The sequence below is a fragment of the Sturnira hondurensis genome, unplaced genomic scaffold (genome assembly GCF_014824575.4).
Source record: "Sturnira hondurensis isolate 20B ecotype Veracruz unplaced genomic scaffold, ASM1482457v3 Scaffold0009125, whole genome shotgun sequence".
Lineage (NCBI taxonomy): Eukaryota > Metazoa > Chordata > Mammalia > Chiroptera > Phyllostomidae > Sturnira > Sturnira hondurensis.
In genome coordinates, this window is record NW_028081756.1 from 4,070,851 (window position 1) to 4,086,206 (window position 15,356).

Genomic DNA, 15,356 nt, shown 5'->3' on the forward strand with positions numbered 1-15,356 from the left:
TTTGTGAGTGTTTCCTTCACCAGGTTAGGGAAGTTTTCTGGGGATTTCTCTTGTTCTTTTGTTAGAAGAGTTTTTCTTTGATTTCCTATTTTTTGTCTGGGTATTAGGTAGATCTGCTATGACTCTCAAGCTTGTTATGATGATTTTATGAAGAAGGTGTCCTGTTGGGCTCAGTGTCACAATCTTCCAGATCACCTGAGCTTCATGCTCTAGGAATATTTCTTGTGGGTTATATGTAACAACTCTTGTATTTGAGGCTTGAATGTTGTTGGCTTTTTTGTGGGTGAAGTTAATTTTCAGGTGGGTGACCATAAGGGCAAACTTCTATCGCTGAGTATGAGACACTGTTCAGGAGCTGTCCTCCGATGTGAAGTTGTTCTCAACAGGGTTGGTGCCTGCCAGAATCACCCTTTTGTGTGATGCTTGTGTGGCTAGTTGGGTTGAGCTTTGGTGTGGCGTGAAGCCCACCATGAATTATGTTAGTTCTGAGTCCCCTTGGGTTGGATTCTGTGTTAGTTCTGAGTCCCCTTGGGTTGGATTCAGATGCAGGTTGCTGTCAAATGTTGTGTGTAAGTGGCCTAGGGCTACCTGTTTGTAGCTACCATGCCATTCACTGTTTGTGTGTGCATTTACTGAACCTAGATGTGCATGGGAGGAGCTAATCTCTGTAAAAGGGTCAGCTTCTTCCAGCTCAGAGCTGGTGGTAGATCTGTAAAAAGACTGAGGCTTTCTGAGGTTCACCTTCCCCTGTCAGCTACTTCACCTCCCTGTGAGGTCCTCCTTTCTTCCTCCAGATCCTTTTGAAGAGAGACTGTAGGATGAGGTCAGACTAGCCAAGTTAGGGCTAGTGGGTCTCTTACTTGGGGATCATGCAGTTATGCAGTCAATAAAGGGAACATAGCTGCTGCTTCAAAGTCGAATCTTTCAATTTCTGCCAGAGTCTCCAACTGTGGTTCCCCTTAGGGGGCTTTGGTGTAGGTTAAGTTTGGATGTAAGTTCAGCTGTCCCCTATCCCCCTATCCCCAGGGGGATAGATGAAAAGAGTCTCCCATTGGATATGATGTTGGCTTAACCCACAGGAGGGGGCTAAGCACTTTTTCCTAGTCCTGGGCAATAACCTCTGAGGGTCTGACAATTTGGATGTCCCCAGTCTGAGCCAGGCTTGCTTCCCCTGGCACTGTGCCCTGGTGGTATCTGAGACTTGGCAGGGCTAATTTAAGCAGTCTCCTGTTGAGTGGTGCCTGCAAGCCTGTAGAAGGGGGTTGGGCACTTTTTTCCTTTCCTGGGGTAGCAAGGGCTGAACTTGCAGGGGAAACTGGATGCATAGCCACACAGCCATGCCCATGTCTGTCTAGTTCCTGGACAGAATTTTCCCTGGGAGAAACAGCTTGAATATCTCATTTCTGCAAGCTCCCTGGGTCCTGCACCACTGAACTAAGCAGAACAGGGTTGAAGGTCCAGCTCTCTCTCTCTGTGTGGCTGGACTCACCAGGCAGGCTAGGGCCAAAAGTTCCAGCCATGCATTGTTCCCTTGTGCCACTGAACTCAACAGGACAGGGTGATCTAAGTGATTCAACAGATAAGGGCAGGGGTGCCAGCTCTCCACTAAAAGTGAAGGAGATTGGCCTTCTTTCCCAAGTCACATATAATTTAGTCACTTTCTGGGTCTCCGCCAAAAACCTCTCCAGAAGAAAGAGGGCCCTTAGAGTCACTGTTAGCAGTAGCCAGAAGAACCTGCATACATACAACAGCTTGGTGCAGCTGTCAGAGTCTGGACCATGAACTCCTCAGGTTGTTGTAACAAAAGGAGTGCTCTTCCCTGGCATGGTGTGATCTGAGTCTCCCAGGCAGACTAAATCCCCACTGATTTTTACTACCAGATGCTACATGGGCTCTTCTTCCTGTCTTTTGCTCTGGATTGGGGGATCCCTGCATTGGGTTGAGACTCCATGCTCCTAGGTGGAGGGAGTTTTACAGCTGAGATATCCCTATGGCTTCTCAGCTGCTGCTGCACCTGGTTGCAGAGGCTGTCCCTTTCAGCATCTCCACCCTTCTTACCAGTCTCTGTGTGGTTTCTTATGTAAATCCTTGGTTACATTATTTCAGTTCAACTAGTCTTCAGTTGGTTACTCAAGTTGCTCTGTGATTTATCTTTAAATCTAGTTAGGGGCTGGGAGCAGGTAGGTGCACCTACCACCATTCTGTAGCCATTTTGGAATCTCTTAAGTTCTTTTTTGTTGTTGTTGCTCTGCTTGGGTGTCTTGCTCTCTAAATCACTGATTCGATCATCTGCTTCATCTAAGCTACTGTTCATTCCTTCTGGTGTATTCTTGATTTCAGATATTGTATTCTTCATTCCTGACTGGTTCTTTTTTATTGTTCCTGTGCCCTTTTTAGTGCTTACTGTCTCTTCATTTACATTCTCACTGAGATCAAACATTCTTCTCCTAAGGTCCTTGATCATTCTTATGGCCATTCTTATATCCTTGTTGATATTTTGTTTGGAAATCTATCTATTTTTGACAGTTGGTTGTTAATATCCCCTAGTATAAGTGTGTTTTGGCTGTCTATATCTCTCTTGATGTCCTCCAAGATTTTCCTTATATAATTGGGTGCTCCTATGTTGGGTGCATTTATGTTTACAATGTTTATGTCTTCTTGATGGAGTCTTCCCTTGAGTGTTATGAAGTATACTTCCGTGTCTCTCTTTATGGCTTTTGTTCTGAAATCTATTTTGTCCGATATGAGTATTGCTACCCTGGCTTTTTTTCCCTGTTCATTTGTTTGGAATATTTTTTTCCAGCCTTTTCACTTTCAGTTTGTATAGGTTTGTTTTTCTGAGGAGGGTCTCTTGTCAGCAGCATATATGTTGGTCATGTATCCATTCAGTTCCCCTATGCCTTGGAGTATTTAATCCATTAACATTTAAGGTTATTATTTTAGGTATTTATTTATATCACCCCCTTTGTACCTGTGTACAGATTGTCTCTGGATTTTAGCAGCTCAAGGTCCAGGAGTGTGTTTTCCAACTTCTGGCAGCACTGCCTGTATCTCCTTCACCTGCTGCTGGAAGGAGCCCTTTTTGCAATTGAAAGGGTGGGACATCTATGTCTCTCATGGTAGGCACTGTTCAGCCTTGGTAAAATTGTGTGTTGTTTACTCTTGCCACTCCAGCCTTAGTCTATCCCAGTTTATTTCCAATAATGTATGGTTTTTGGTTAAACAGCTGTCTGTTTCACAGGGTGCGGGGCTACTATGTCTAAGAATGTCAGCTCTCTCCTTGTTGGTGTAGATGGCAGCTCTGTGTGGGAACTGAGGCTGCGCAGAGTCCTGAGTCCCCCTTATTGCACCACTTTCTGAACTCCCTGCCTTGATGGTCTCAGTAGAATGGGCCCTAGAACCCAATGTACTTTGTCTTCCTGTGAGGAATTCAAAATGGGCCTTTGTAGGTGTCCCTCTTGCTCTCTTTCTCTTGTGGAAATGCCTCCTGCAGGTTGTTAAGCCTGCCCAGCTGGTGTTGCAGATCTTTCCCTGATCCTGTAGGAGGTAGGGGCTGGGCACAACCTTCCCTTCCTAGAGGTTGTGGGCTCAATCTGGCAGGGGACTCAATCTGGCTTTAAATAATCTCAGGTACACAGCTCCTAGTCCCTTGCCCTCACAGCATACAGCAGCCTGCACTTTCCACTGTGGCCAGTTGTGCTGGACTTGTGCTGAGAAATTACTTTGCTCTGCACCTTTTATATCAATCTGTGCAGCTTTACTGAGTAGGAGCAAATCACGCCCTTAGTCCTTTTGGCAGTCCCTGCCCACCATGAGGGCACTCCCAGTGCATTGCTGTCACTGTCCAGCTTTCTGTACATGCCACCTCTTCAAAAAGTCAAGAGTCTATTACAGTCAAGGCTACCTGCATCCTTCCTCCCTCCACCAGATCCAGCTGCAGATAGTATCTCTCTCCCACTATGGCACTCTCCCAGTTGGCATTTGCCACTGCAGCTGTCAGTGTACCACTAGCTATGTGCATATGTAGCCTGGCTCCCCAATAACTTTGTATATCTACATTGCTTCTGGCCTGGATCTGGGGATTCCCTGTTCTGGGAGGGGAGATAGCTGATAAGTTGCTATTTCTAACCAGGTGCTCCATAGATGCAGTTGCCCTGGCTGCTGGTGCCATACCTGGGGATTTTCCCCATCTACCTATAAAACCTTACCACCTATTTTGAAACATGTTCTGTAGTCTTTGGTTTCCAAACTTCATATCAGCTAAGATTTTGTTGACTATTCACTTTATTTTTCAGAAGCTCAGCTAAGTGTCTGAATGATGTGCAAGAGCAAGTGGACTCGGCCTCCACCTACTTGGCTGCCACTTTCCATTCTATTTAGCTTTTAATTAAAGTCTTTTCTGGTGGTGAAATATTCTTTCTTTTATGACATGATGATGCTTTTTTTAACTGTCCAAATTTGGCAAAGTGAAAAAGCATTCCTGAATGTTTTTTGAAATTTGGACCATGAAGTTGAAAAGTCTTAAGAGTCACCAATTTAGGGACTAAGTAATAGTATAGCCCTTCAGATTTACGAAACCCCTAGCAGTTTAGTCCACCAAATAGAGAGAGCTATATTTGTCACCTGTTTTGGGCACATAGCTCCTAAAATTCTCAGAATCTCCTTAGTTCTGGGAGTATCATTTTCTTTTTGTAATGAGCCCCTTTCCCCAAACTTGAATCTATGTTAATGAGTTGACTTTTGATGGTTCCCTAGAAAGCTTCAGGATGGGATCTACTCACCAGAAAAACCAACCACATGATTAGAAATTTGGGATTTCCAGCCCCATCCCCCCACCCCCCAGGGAGTAAAGATGGGCCAGGGATTGAGTTCAGTCACCAGTGGCTCATGATTTTATCAATTATGCCTACATAATGAAAGCTTTATTAAAACTCTTAGTCAACAGGGTTTGAGGAGCTTGTCAGTTGGTGAACACATCCATGTGCCAGGAGGATGGCACACCTGAGCTCCACAGGGACATGAGCTCTAGCACTCAGGGTGTCAGTGCATGTACCCATTAACACTTAAGCTCCCCATTCCCCAGCCCTTGATGATCTCCAGTCTACTTTCTAACTCTAGTTTTATCTGTTCTGGATATTTTATATAATATGTTACCATTGTATCTGCCTCCTTTCAGTTAGCATAATATTTTCAAAGTTTATCTGTGTCGTGACTATATCAGTACTTAATTATTTTTTATGGCTGAATAAAAAGTATCCCATTGTGTAGATAATACTATGTTTTGTTTATCATTTTATTCACTGCTGGACTTTTGGGGTAGTTTCCATGTTTTGGATATTTTCACTTTGTTTACAAGGTATATCTTTTTTCACTTTTATTTTTAACCTACCAGAAGCCTTCCAACGTTTGCCTTTTTAGGTTTTTATGTATGCTTTATTTCATAGGCGTGATTGTTTAAATCATTGGTATTGGCAAATAATTCAGTCTTCTGCCTCTGACCTCTGACCTCTCTCTGGAGTTCAGAGCTGGGACTGAAAGGTCCAACTCTCTTAATCAGGGGTTTGGCTCCATTGGCCCTCAGTTCCCATTCTTAGGTGCTTTCCAAAAGTCACCTTGTTAACAAAATACACCTTTAACATTATCAACAGTAAATTCCAAGGATTTGGGAGCTTTGAGCCAGGAACTGGACAATGACCAAATATATATGTGAGAAATATATTTTGGTCATCTGAATGACCTAATATTTACTTATTATAAATCACAGCATCACACAAATAGTTGTAGAAGATGAGAGAGAGAGCGATCTCATGCATCCTTATCTACAAAGGGGGACTCAAAACCCACCAGAATTATCGACATGAAGGTGGGCTCCTTTGTAGTACACACTTCCCCCACTAGGTGAGTGTCCTAGGAACCCATTTGTATCAGTATACCAGCTGGCGTTGTTGTGAGAGGCTGTGTTGGGCTTCAGTTGATTTTTTTTAAGGTTCTTTAAATGCATTTGCGCATTTCCTAGTGGGTGATTTACAAGCAAAGCTGCCCACACCACAATGAGTGTTCTGCAGTTTTTGACCAGAAAGGGCATGACACTGTGCCCCATCCTCTCTATTCAACTGATCTTTCCCCAAGCAACTTTTTGGGTTTTTTGGATGAAAAAAAGTCTGCAAAGGGAAATATTTTGCTGATGTGGAAGAGATGAAAGAAAATAAATAATGAAACACTAAAAGGTGTCAGAGTCAGCAAGTTCAAAAAATTGTTTTGAGCAGTGAGGAAAATATTTTCATGAGTATATCATATCAGGTGGAAAGTACTTTGAAGGTGACTGAAGTTTAAACATGTAAGAAAAAGATACACAATTTTTAATAAATAAATTCCAGGTTTATTTATTCCTTCTCGTACTTTAACCCAATGGTAACATCTTAGAAAACAATATTAAGATATCACAACTAGTATATTGACGCTGATGTAGTCAAGGTACAGATCCATCACCTCAGGGACCCCTCAGTTGCTTTTGTATAGCTGTACCCCTTCCCTCTTGTCCCTGTTCCCCCTTAACCACTGGCAACCTGTCTTTCATTGTATTATAGAGTTCTCTTATTTTTAAATGTACTACAGCAGAAAAACATCTATATATTAAACAGTAGCTGTGGTAATGTGCTTATTTTGCTTTTAAGTTTTATTAGAAGGCCTCAAGTATTTTTCCATGTGAGTATAAAGTTAAATTTGGATTGAGAGATAGGCTTTTTAAAGGTTAGGAATCCTCCATAGCTGTTTTCTAAAAATATTTAAAACTCTGTATTGATAATGAGTTTTATCATTTCCTTATAACATGTAATAAATGAGTGATTTTAGATGTTTTCCCTGTAAAACTGGTTTTCTTCCTGGGTGTTCAGGTGTCTCAGAATGTTGGTGCACGCTGCTCACTGTATAGATATTTTGGTTTCCCACAGGCATGCCAAGCAAACTGTGCTGTATATTGCAATTGTTCTCCTTACTCCTATGGTGTTTTTTTTCTTTTTGTGTCTGTTAGTTGCTGTGCACAGACTTCTCTTTTTTTGTATGAAACATTCTTCTGATAGAGACAGGCTTCACTTAAAGTTATTTATTCTGAGTGCCAGTCAGGCTATCACAATTCAATAATAGGGAGGAGCAGGGAACTGCTGGAACCTGGCACCCTAGGAGTAAGGTTGCAGGGAGGCATGCAGACCTGGGGTGGCTGTCCCTCAGGGAGGTTGCAACTGGCATTTTTGTCCCCAGCATTGTTATTGGAATGGGTCATCTGGAAAGCACTTAGAACATCTTGATTTTTAAGCCATGCTGGTTGTTGTATGGACCAGACCCTCCTTCCTCTCCCATTTTACCTGCTTAACTATATTTCAACGTTCTCTGGTCTTCCCTGTAGTAATTGCATACCAGTGTTACCTAAATAGAGAATAGATGATCTTAAAAATATAAGAAATATCATCTCTTCCCTTTGTAATATTTTTTTCTTCATTTGGGTTGAGCAAGGGTAAGTGGTTTCAGAGAAAGTTACTTTTTTATTTTTAAAAAACATTTACATTTGGAATACTAATTTTTTTTAAAAGTTACAGTGTGGAAGACAATTATGTTCATTTGCTAGGGCTGCCAAAACAAAATACCACAGATAGCATTACTTTAATAACATGAAATTTTCACAGTCTGGAGGCTTAAAATCTGAGATCAAAGTGTCAGCAGCTATGGTTCCTTCTGAGGCCTCTTTCCTTGGCTCAAAGGTGGCTGTCTTCTCCCTGTATCTCTACATGGTATTCTCTCTGTATAATTTCTTATTTCTAGAAGGATACCATTTATATTAGATCACGGCCCACCATAACAACCTGACCTTGTTTAAATGTAATTACTTTAAAGACACTGTCTCCAAATACAGTCACATTCTGAGCACTGGGGATTAGGATTTCAATATATGAATTTTGGGGGGACATAATTCAGTCCATAGCAATTATGTCTTAGAAAGGTTAACTTAAAAGTGGAAAGACCAGGACGTTACTTGAGAAATGAAGAGAGCCTAAACTAGCACTTTGACAATAGCAATGAAGATGACATTTGAGACTGAGTGACATTAAGGAGGAAGAATTTGATATAAGACTCTGTGAGTGAATGTGGAGAGGTGTGAGAGGAAAGAAGCCAGCATGACTCAGATTTCTCTAATTCAGGGGAGAGACAGAATGGAGGGAATAGATGTGAGCTGTGTAATATTCCTATTCAGTACTCAACACTTTTGACAAACCAATAAACTGGGTAGGGTCAACAGTCCTGCTCTCTTCCCCATCCTACAGGGGTCCTCATATAATGGACCATGCCACATAAAACTGAACATGTAATTTTTTGTCTCTGAACCTCCATTTAAATGTATTATAATACATTTAATACCCTCTTAGTTTTACAGTGAATTCCAAATTCCTGCTAACCTAAATTCCTTTAGTGCAGAGACTATTGTTTTATTCACTTGCCGAGTTCCCCAGTACTTGTTAGCTGACTCAGATGTTTGTGTTTAGCAAATGCTAGTTGAGGGAATGATTTGTCAGTAGGATTGTTATGATTAGTTGCTTGCTCTTTGTACGTATTAATCACTTGTTTGGTTTTCTTACAGAATGAGAAGACTTTGGGACGTTCCATGAGTCATTCAAGTATCATTTCTAAGGTAGAGTACCACTGAAATATGTTATTTTCATGGCTTGGGGATTTGTATTTCTGACCTCGCATGTGTTATACTCTTCTTTGGAAGACACGAGTTTATTGATATATATCCTTAATCTGCTCTCGGACCATACAGTGAGCTGTGTGGCAGCTGAGTTTTCCAGTGAGGCAAATTCTCAGTGTGTGTTGGGGGCAGTGACTAATAGAAGAAAACCCTATTTCTTCCAGGGTAAAAGTAGAAAGCATTTACTTTCAGATAAAAGAAATCCCAGAGAGTCACCAGAGAATCTGTCATCTCAGTTAAGAGTGCATTTGGCTCATAGTAACAAAAATCCAACTCTGGTGACTTAAATAATTATGCTTTTATATGGTTCTAGTGACAAGGTATCTAGTGGTAGATGGTCAAGACTCATGGAGTTGTTAACAGAGAGGTTGCCAGGGACCCATGGACTTTTTGTTCTCTGTGTGCCATCTTCCTTAGCACATTGTCAACCTCATGCTCAGCACCTTGTGGTCTCAAGGTGAGAACTGGCACCAAGGCTTTGGCCCTGGCAGGAATGAGAATGATGAAGGATGGTTGGTTGTGGCCATTGAGAGTTGCACTTTTCAGGAGAAAGGCCAAAGCTTTCCCAGAAGTCCCACTCAGCTGCCTGACTAATGCTTATATCCCACTGACCAGGACTGGATCACAAGGCCACCTCTAGCTGGAAAGTTTCAGGAAAAGGAAGGCTAAGGAGGTAGATCTGATGTATCTGTGGTATAATCACTTGAGTAGCTACTTTAGGTAACTGAGGAGCCAGCAGACAGGGTGTTAACATTCATTGAGCTTGCTCCTATGAACTGCTCATCTCTCAGCCCACACATGGGCCTGACCAACCTCTTGTCCATGCAGGTGTGTCCATGGAGGCTCCTTGACTTTCTCCCCATGTCTCTGTCACTTGGCCTTACACAGACTCTGATGGGAAAGCCTGAGCAACATGAAAAGACTTGTCCTGCTGTCTCAGGCCTCCTAAGTACTCTGAAATAGTCACATTAGATGCCATTTTAATTTATAAACTACATGGATGTTTTCATTTATTTCAAACTCTTTTTTGAACCAAATTGGAATTTATCAAATCCTTTAAAACCATCAGTTTGTTCTTAGGCATATTTGTGATCTAATCAATCATTCATCACTTAATTTTGTATAAAAAGAAAAGTTTATAGTGCTTAGTATGGCACTGAAAGCCATTTGCAGAGTGTTTCTCGTTTCATTCCTGACCTGATCTGGCCCTCGGACCAGTCACTCAAGCCACAGGCTTAGGCCACCTCATATAAATGCCTTTCCCCAGATTCTCCCTCCTGTTTAAACCTCCATTTATTTTCTTTTGCTGTTCCCTCAGCTACGAATTATGGAGTTATAGAACTGGGCAGTGGTGGATCATTCCTGTCTGAGTATAAAGGGCAGGTTCTGTCCTCACACCTTTCAAAGGAGCATGGAGAAAAGTGATATGCAGATCAAGAGAGCCTGTATGCTTAAGTTGAATTAAACATTTAAAAGTCTACAGTAGCACTCATTGCCGTTGCCCTAATGGCTAACAGATAAAGGAGAGCGTTGTCCTGTGCCTCAAATATGTGTCTGTTCATGGTTTTAGTAAAAAAAAGTTTCCTCTTATAGTTAAAAAAAATTGTGAACCACTGGCTTATAGTGTCTCAAGGAACATTTTATGGGCATGGCCCGGGCCTGGGTGTTCTGAGTTGCTTTGTGACGGTTTTGAGGTTAGATGGACAAGGATTTACTAGCCAGGTGACTTTGAGGAAAGATCCTTCTCTGAGCTATAATTTCTCTGAGCTGTAATTTCCTGATGAGTAAAATTAGGGCACCCCCCCCAAAACCTTTAGGGTTGTTGTGAGTCTTATGGATAATGTTTGCAAGGGGTTGTGGGGCAGCTCTCATTGCAGTGAGTCAGGAAAGTGATTCTTGTTAAACGTTAAACCCTGGTGAACTTGGAATAATTGGGTAAGGATAGTCCTTGATGGTCCTATTACTATTACTATTTATTACTATTACTATTACTATTTTATTACTGATTAAAGGCACAAATGTATGCTTTAAAATAACTTACACATCTAGGTGAAAATTAAGAAATCTAATAAAAACTCCGCCTTTTTCCTTTCTTCATTTTTGAAGAAAGGAAAGAACCCATTTGTATTATGGGTTCTTTGATCCAGACACTGAGTTCTAGGTGCTGGCATAAAATGATGAGGAAAGTAAATATGTCTTATATCATTGAGCTTTCCTGTGGTTAGGGTTGGGATTTTTTCTTTTTTATTTTTTCCTGTTTAAAAAAATTTTACTTATTTTTTTAGAGATGGGAATGGAGAGACAGAGAGAGGAAGGGGAACATCGGTGTGTGGTTGCCTCTGGAGTGCCCCGCACAGGGGACCTGGCCCGCAACCCAGACATGTGCCCTGACTGAGAATTGAACTGGCGACCCTTTGGTTCACAGGTCATCATTCAGTCCACTGAGCCACAGGTGGAATTTTCTTAACAAGCAGTTTTAGTCCCATACTGACACTTTCAGGAATAGGGGAACTGAAAAAGCCTCAAAGCTTTTTGATATAAAGAAGGTGCAGGAAAATCTGGGCCTTTCATTTTTAAAGCAGGAGTTCCTACACAAGTAACTGGGATCAAAGGAAAATCTCAGAGTGGTGTGTGTTCACATAACTTTCTGGTATGAATTTTTTTTGTAAAATGTGCCCCCTCTGTAGGTAAGTATGTTCATATAGTATGGACTTGTTCTGCATGAACCAGTTAAGTGGGGCTTGGAAAGAAAAGTAGAACTGCTGTGAAAGATCATTTGGTTTTTGAGAGTGGAGTTCTGTCTTGTAGTATTTATAAAATGAACCTGTTGTTTGAGGTCACTTTCAGACCAGGACACATAAAATTCTTATCTTCATTGTACCAGACATACTTAAACAGATGCTTCATACCCTTGAGATAGAACAGCAATTTTCAACCAGTGTGCTACAAGAATTTAGATTTCAGAGAGAGGGGAAGGGAGGGAGAAAGAAAGAGAGGGAGGGAATCATCAGTGTGAGAAAGAACCAACATCAATTGGTGGTTGCCTTCTGTGTGCTTCCTGGTCTGGGACCAAACCCTACCCAGGTGTGTGCCATGATTGGGAATCGAATAAGTAACCTTTCAGTTTGCAGGATGAGGCCTACCCAACTGGCTGGGGCACTGCAAGAATTTTTAAAACATGCAATACCTGACCTCATTTCCCTCAGATTGTCAAATAAAAAAATGACAACCTCTAATACAGTAGCCGTCTGGTGTGAATGAATCAAAAGTTTACGTATTTTTTGTCAGATCTGTAAAAAAATATATTTTTTGTTGTGCCACAGAATTTCAGTAGTTTATATGTGCCATGAAATGACAAAGGTTGAAAATGGCTGAAATAGAGAATACAAAGAGAGACCACACCATTGGCACGGCACCATTTTCATTAATATGAAAATCTGAATGAAATTCTCATTTAATCACATGTATGAAATCACACATCTGAAATCTCCATTGTCTCTGTCAAGAGAATTAGTCTGCCAACTGAGCTTCCAGTTGGGTTCAGCACTGGTTTGTGCTCACTTTAGTCAACTGTAGTCTGTTAAGCTCCTGCAGTTTTCTGGCTCATGAAGTTAGATATTGAGAACAGGTAAAAAAAAAAAAGGAAATAAGGAAAGTTTAAGATCTTCACAGATCTAGATTTTGTTACAAAGTGCTAGAATATTTCATTGTTTATTTGAGTTTCTCCATGTTTCATTTTAGCCTCAGAAATCACACTCAGCTTTCAAAGAAGGAATCTGGCATGGTGGACAGGATGTGCAAGATACTGTTAGGTTAATGGCTGTTTCCCTCTCTTTAAAATGGGTATCTAGATGGTTAATGATGTTGAAGATCTTTTCATATGTATATTGGCCATCTGTATGTCCTTTTTGGACATGTGTCTATTTAGGTCTTTTGCCCATTTTTAATTGGATTTTTCTTGGGGAGGCGTTGAGTTGTATGAGTTTTTTAATAAATATCGGATATTAACCCCATATCAGATATATCATTGGTGAAAATATTCTTCCATTCAGTACGTTGTCTTTTTGCTTTGTTCATAGTTTCTTTCACTGCACAACATTTTTTAGTTTGATGTAGTCCCATTTGTTTATTTTTTCTTTTGTTTCCTTTGGTCAAGGACATATATAAGAAAAAATATTGTTATGAGAAATGTTTGAGATTTGACTGCCTATGTTTTCTTTTAGGATTTTTGTGGTTTCAAGTCTTACATTTAATTCTTTAATCCATTTAGCATTTACTTTTGTGTGTGCCGTGAAAAGGTGGTTTAGTTTTCTTTTCTTGCACTTTCAGTTAAGTTTTCCCAACACCATTTATTGAACAGATTGTCTTTACCCCATTGTATGTTCTTTCCCCCTTTGTTAAATATTGATTAACTGTAGAGACATGGGTTTATTTCTGGGTTCTCTGTCCTGTTCCATTGATCTGTATGCCTGTTTTTTTTTTTTTTATGCCAATACTGTGCTGTTTTGATCTTTATGGCCTTTTAGTATATAGTTTGATATTTGGTAACATGATGCCTCCAACTTTCTTCTTCTTTCTCAAGATTTCTGCAGCTACTCAGGATCTTTTGTGATTCCATATAAATTTTTTAATACTTGTTTTAGTTCTGTGAAATACACCATTGGTAACATGATAGGAATTGTATTGATTTTATAGATTGCTTTGGATGATATGGACATTTTAATAGTGTTGATTCTTCCAATCCATGAACACAGCTTCCACTTATTTGTATCTTATTCAGTGTCTTCTAATTTTTTGACTACAGGTCTTTTACATCCTTGGTTAAATTTATTTCTAGGTAATTTTTTAAAAATTGTAAATGGTGTGGTCCTCTTAGTTTCTCTTCCTAGTAGTTAATTAGTGATTTATAAAAATGCAACAGATTACTAGATATTTAATTTGTATTCTGCTACATTACTGAAATCATTTGTCAGTTCCAGTAGTTTTTGGTGGGATCTTTGGAGTTCTATTGTGTCATCTGCAAGTAATGACAGTTTTACTTCTCCTTTTCCAATTTGGATGCCTTTTATTTCTTCTTGTCATATTGCTGTGTCAAGGACTTCAGTACTAGATTAAATAAGAGTGGTGAAAGTGGATATCCCTATCTTGTTCCTGATCTTAAGGGAAATGCTTTTAGTTATTGTCCATTGAATATGATGTTGGCTGTGGGTATTTCATGTATGTCCGTTATTATGTTGAGGTGTGTTCTCTTCATTTCCACTTTGCTGAGAGTTTTTACCATAAATGGGTGCTGGATTTTATCAAATGCTTTTTCTGCATCTATTGGTATGATCAGATGAGTTTTACCCTTCGTTTTGTTTATGGAGTGTATCACATTTATTGATTAGTGGATATTATACCAATATTATTGCATCCCTGGAATAAATCTCATTTAATCACATGTATGATCTTTTTAACTTATTACTGGGTTCTTTTGCTAATATTCTGTTGAGAATTTTAATATCTGTGTTTATCAAGGCTTATCATTTTCTTTCTTTCTAGTGTCTTTGTGCAGTTTTGGAATTAGGATAATGTGTCCTCATAAAATAAGCTTGGGAGTCTTCCTTCCTCTTGAACTTTTTGGAATAGTTTGAGAAAGATTTGATAAAATTCACCTGTGAAGCTATCTGGTCCAGGACTCTTGTTTGTTGGGAGATTTTTTAAAATTACTTTTTCAGTTGGTCTGAAGATTTTCTGACATCAGAGAAATGCAGATTATAACCATATGAGATATCATCTCACACCTGTCAGAATGATTATCATTAATATGTCAAGAAACAACAAGTGTTGGTAAGGACGTGGAGAAAAGGGAACCCTAGTGCACTCTTGATAGGAATGTGGAAAACAGTATGGAATTTCCTCAAAAAATTAAAAATAGAATTGCATTATGACTGAGGAATTCCACTTCTGGGTATATATCTGAAGAAATCTAAAGCATTAATTTAAAAGAATATATGCACCCTAGTGTTCATTGCAGTATTACTTACAATAGCCATGATTTTGAAGCTGACCAGCTGCCCATCAGTAGGTAATGGATAAAAAAGCTGTGGTACATTTATTTACACAATGGAATACTACTCGGCTATAAAAAAGAAAGAAATCTTACCTTGTGTGATGCATAAATGGACCTGGAGAGTGTTATGCTAAATGAAATAAAACAGAGAAAGACAAATACCATATGATTTCACTTGTATGTGGAATCTAATGAACAAAATAAACTAACAAACAAAATAGAAACTGACTAATAGATACAGAGAACAGACTGAACACTGTCAGAAGAGTGGGATGGGGGCTGGGTGAAAAAAAGGTAAAGGGGTTAAGTTTAAAAAAAACCCAACAACTCATAGATACAAGCAACAGTATAGTGATTATCAGAGGGAAAAGGGGCTGGAGGAGGTAGAAGAGGGTAAAAGGGAGATAAGTGGTGATGGAAAGAGACTTGACTTTGGATGGTGAACACAATACAATATACAGATGATATATTATAGAATGGTACACTTGAAACCTATATAATTGTATTAACTAATGTCACCCCCAATAAATTTAATAAAATAGGTAAAAATAAATGATATGGATC

General features: G+C 39.8%; 1 protein-coding gene across 4 annotated transcripts in view; it reads left to right on the plus strand.

Annotated features, from left to right (window-relative positions):
- The window catches only part of MARCHF8 (membrane associated ring-CH-type finger 8), a 160,671-nt gene that overhangs the window by 114,791 nt on the left and 30,524 nt on the right, over window positions 1-15,356 (plus strand). For 3 of the 4 annotated variants that reach the window (XM_037056708.1, XM_037056710.1, XM_037056707.1), the window contains one exon: window positions 8,630-8,680. In XM_037056708.1, coding sequence (XP_036912603.1) covers window positions 8,630-8,680 — 51 coding nt within the window. Of the gene's footprint in view, window positions 1-4,938; window positions 5,040-8,629; window positions 8,681-15,356 lie in introns of all 4 variants that reach the window. The other variant, XM_037056709.1, reaches the window with a different exon arrangement.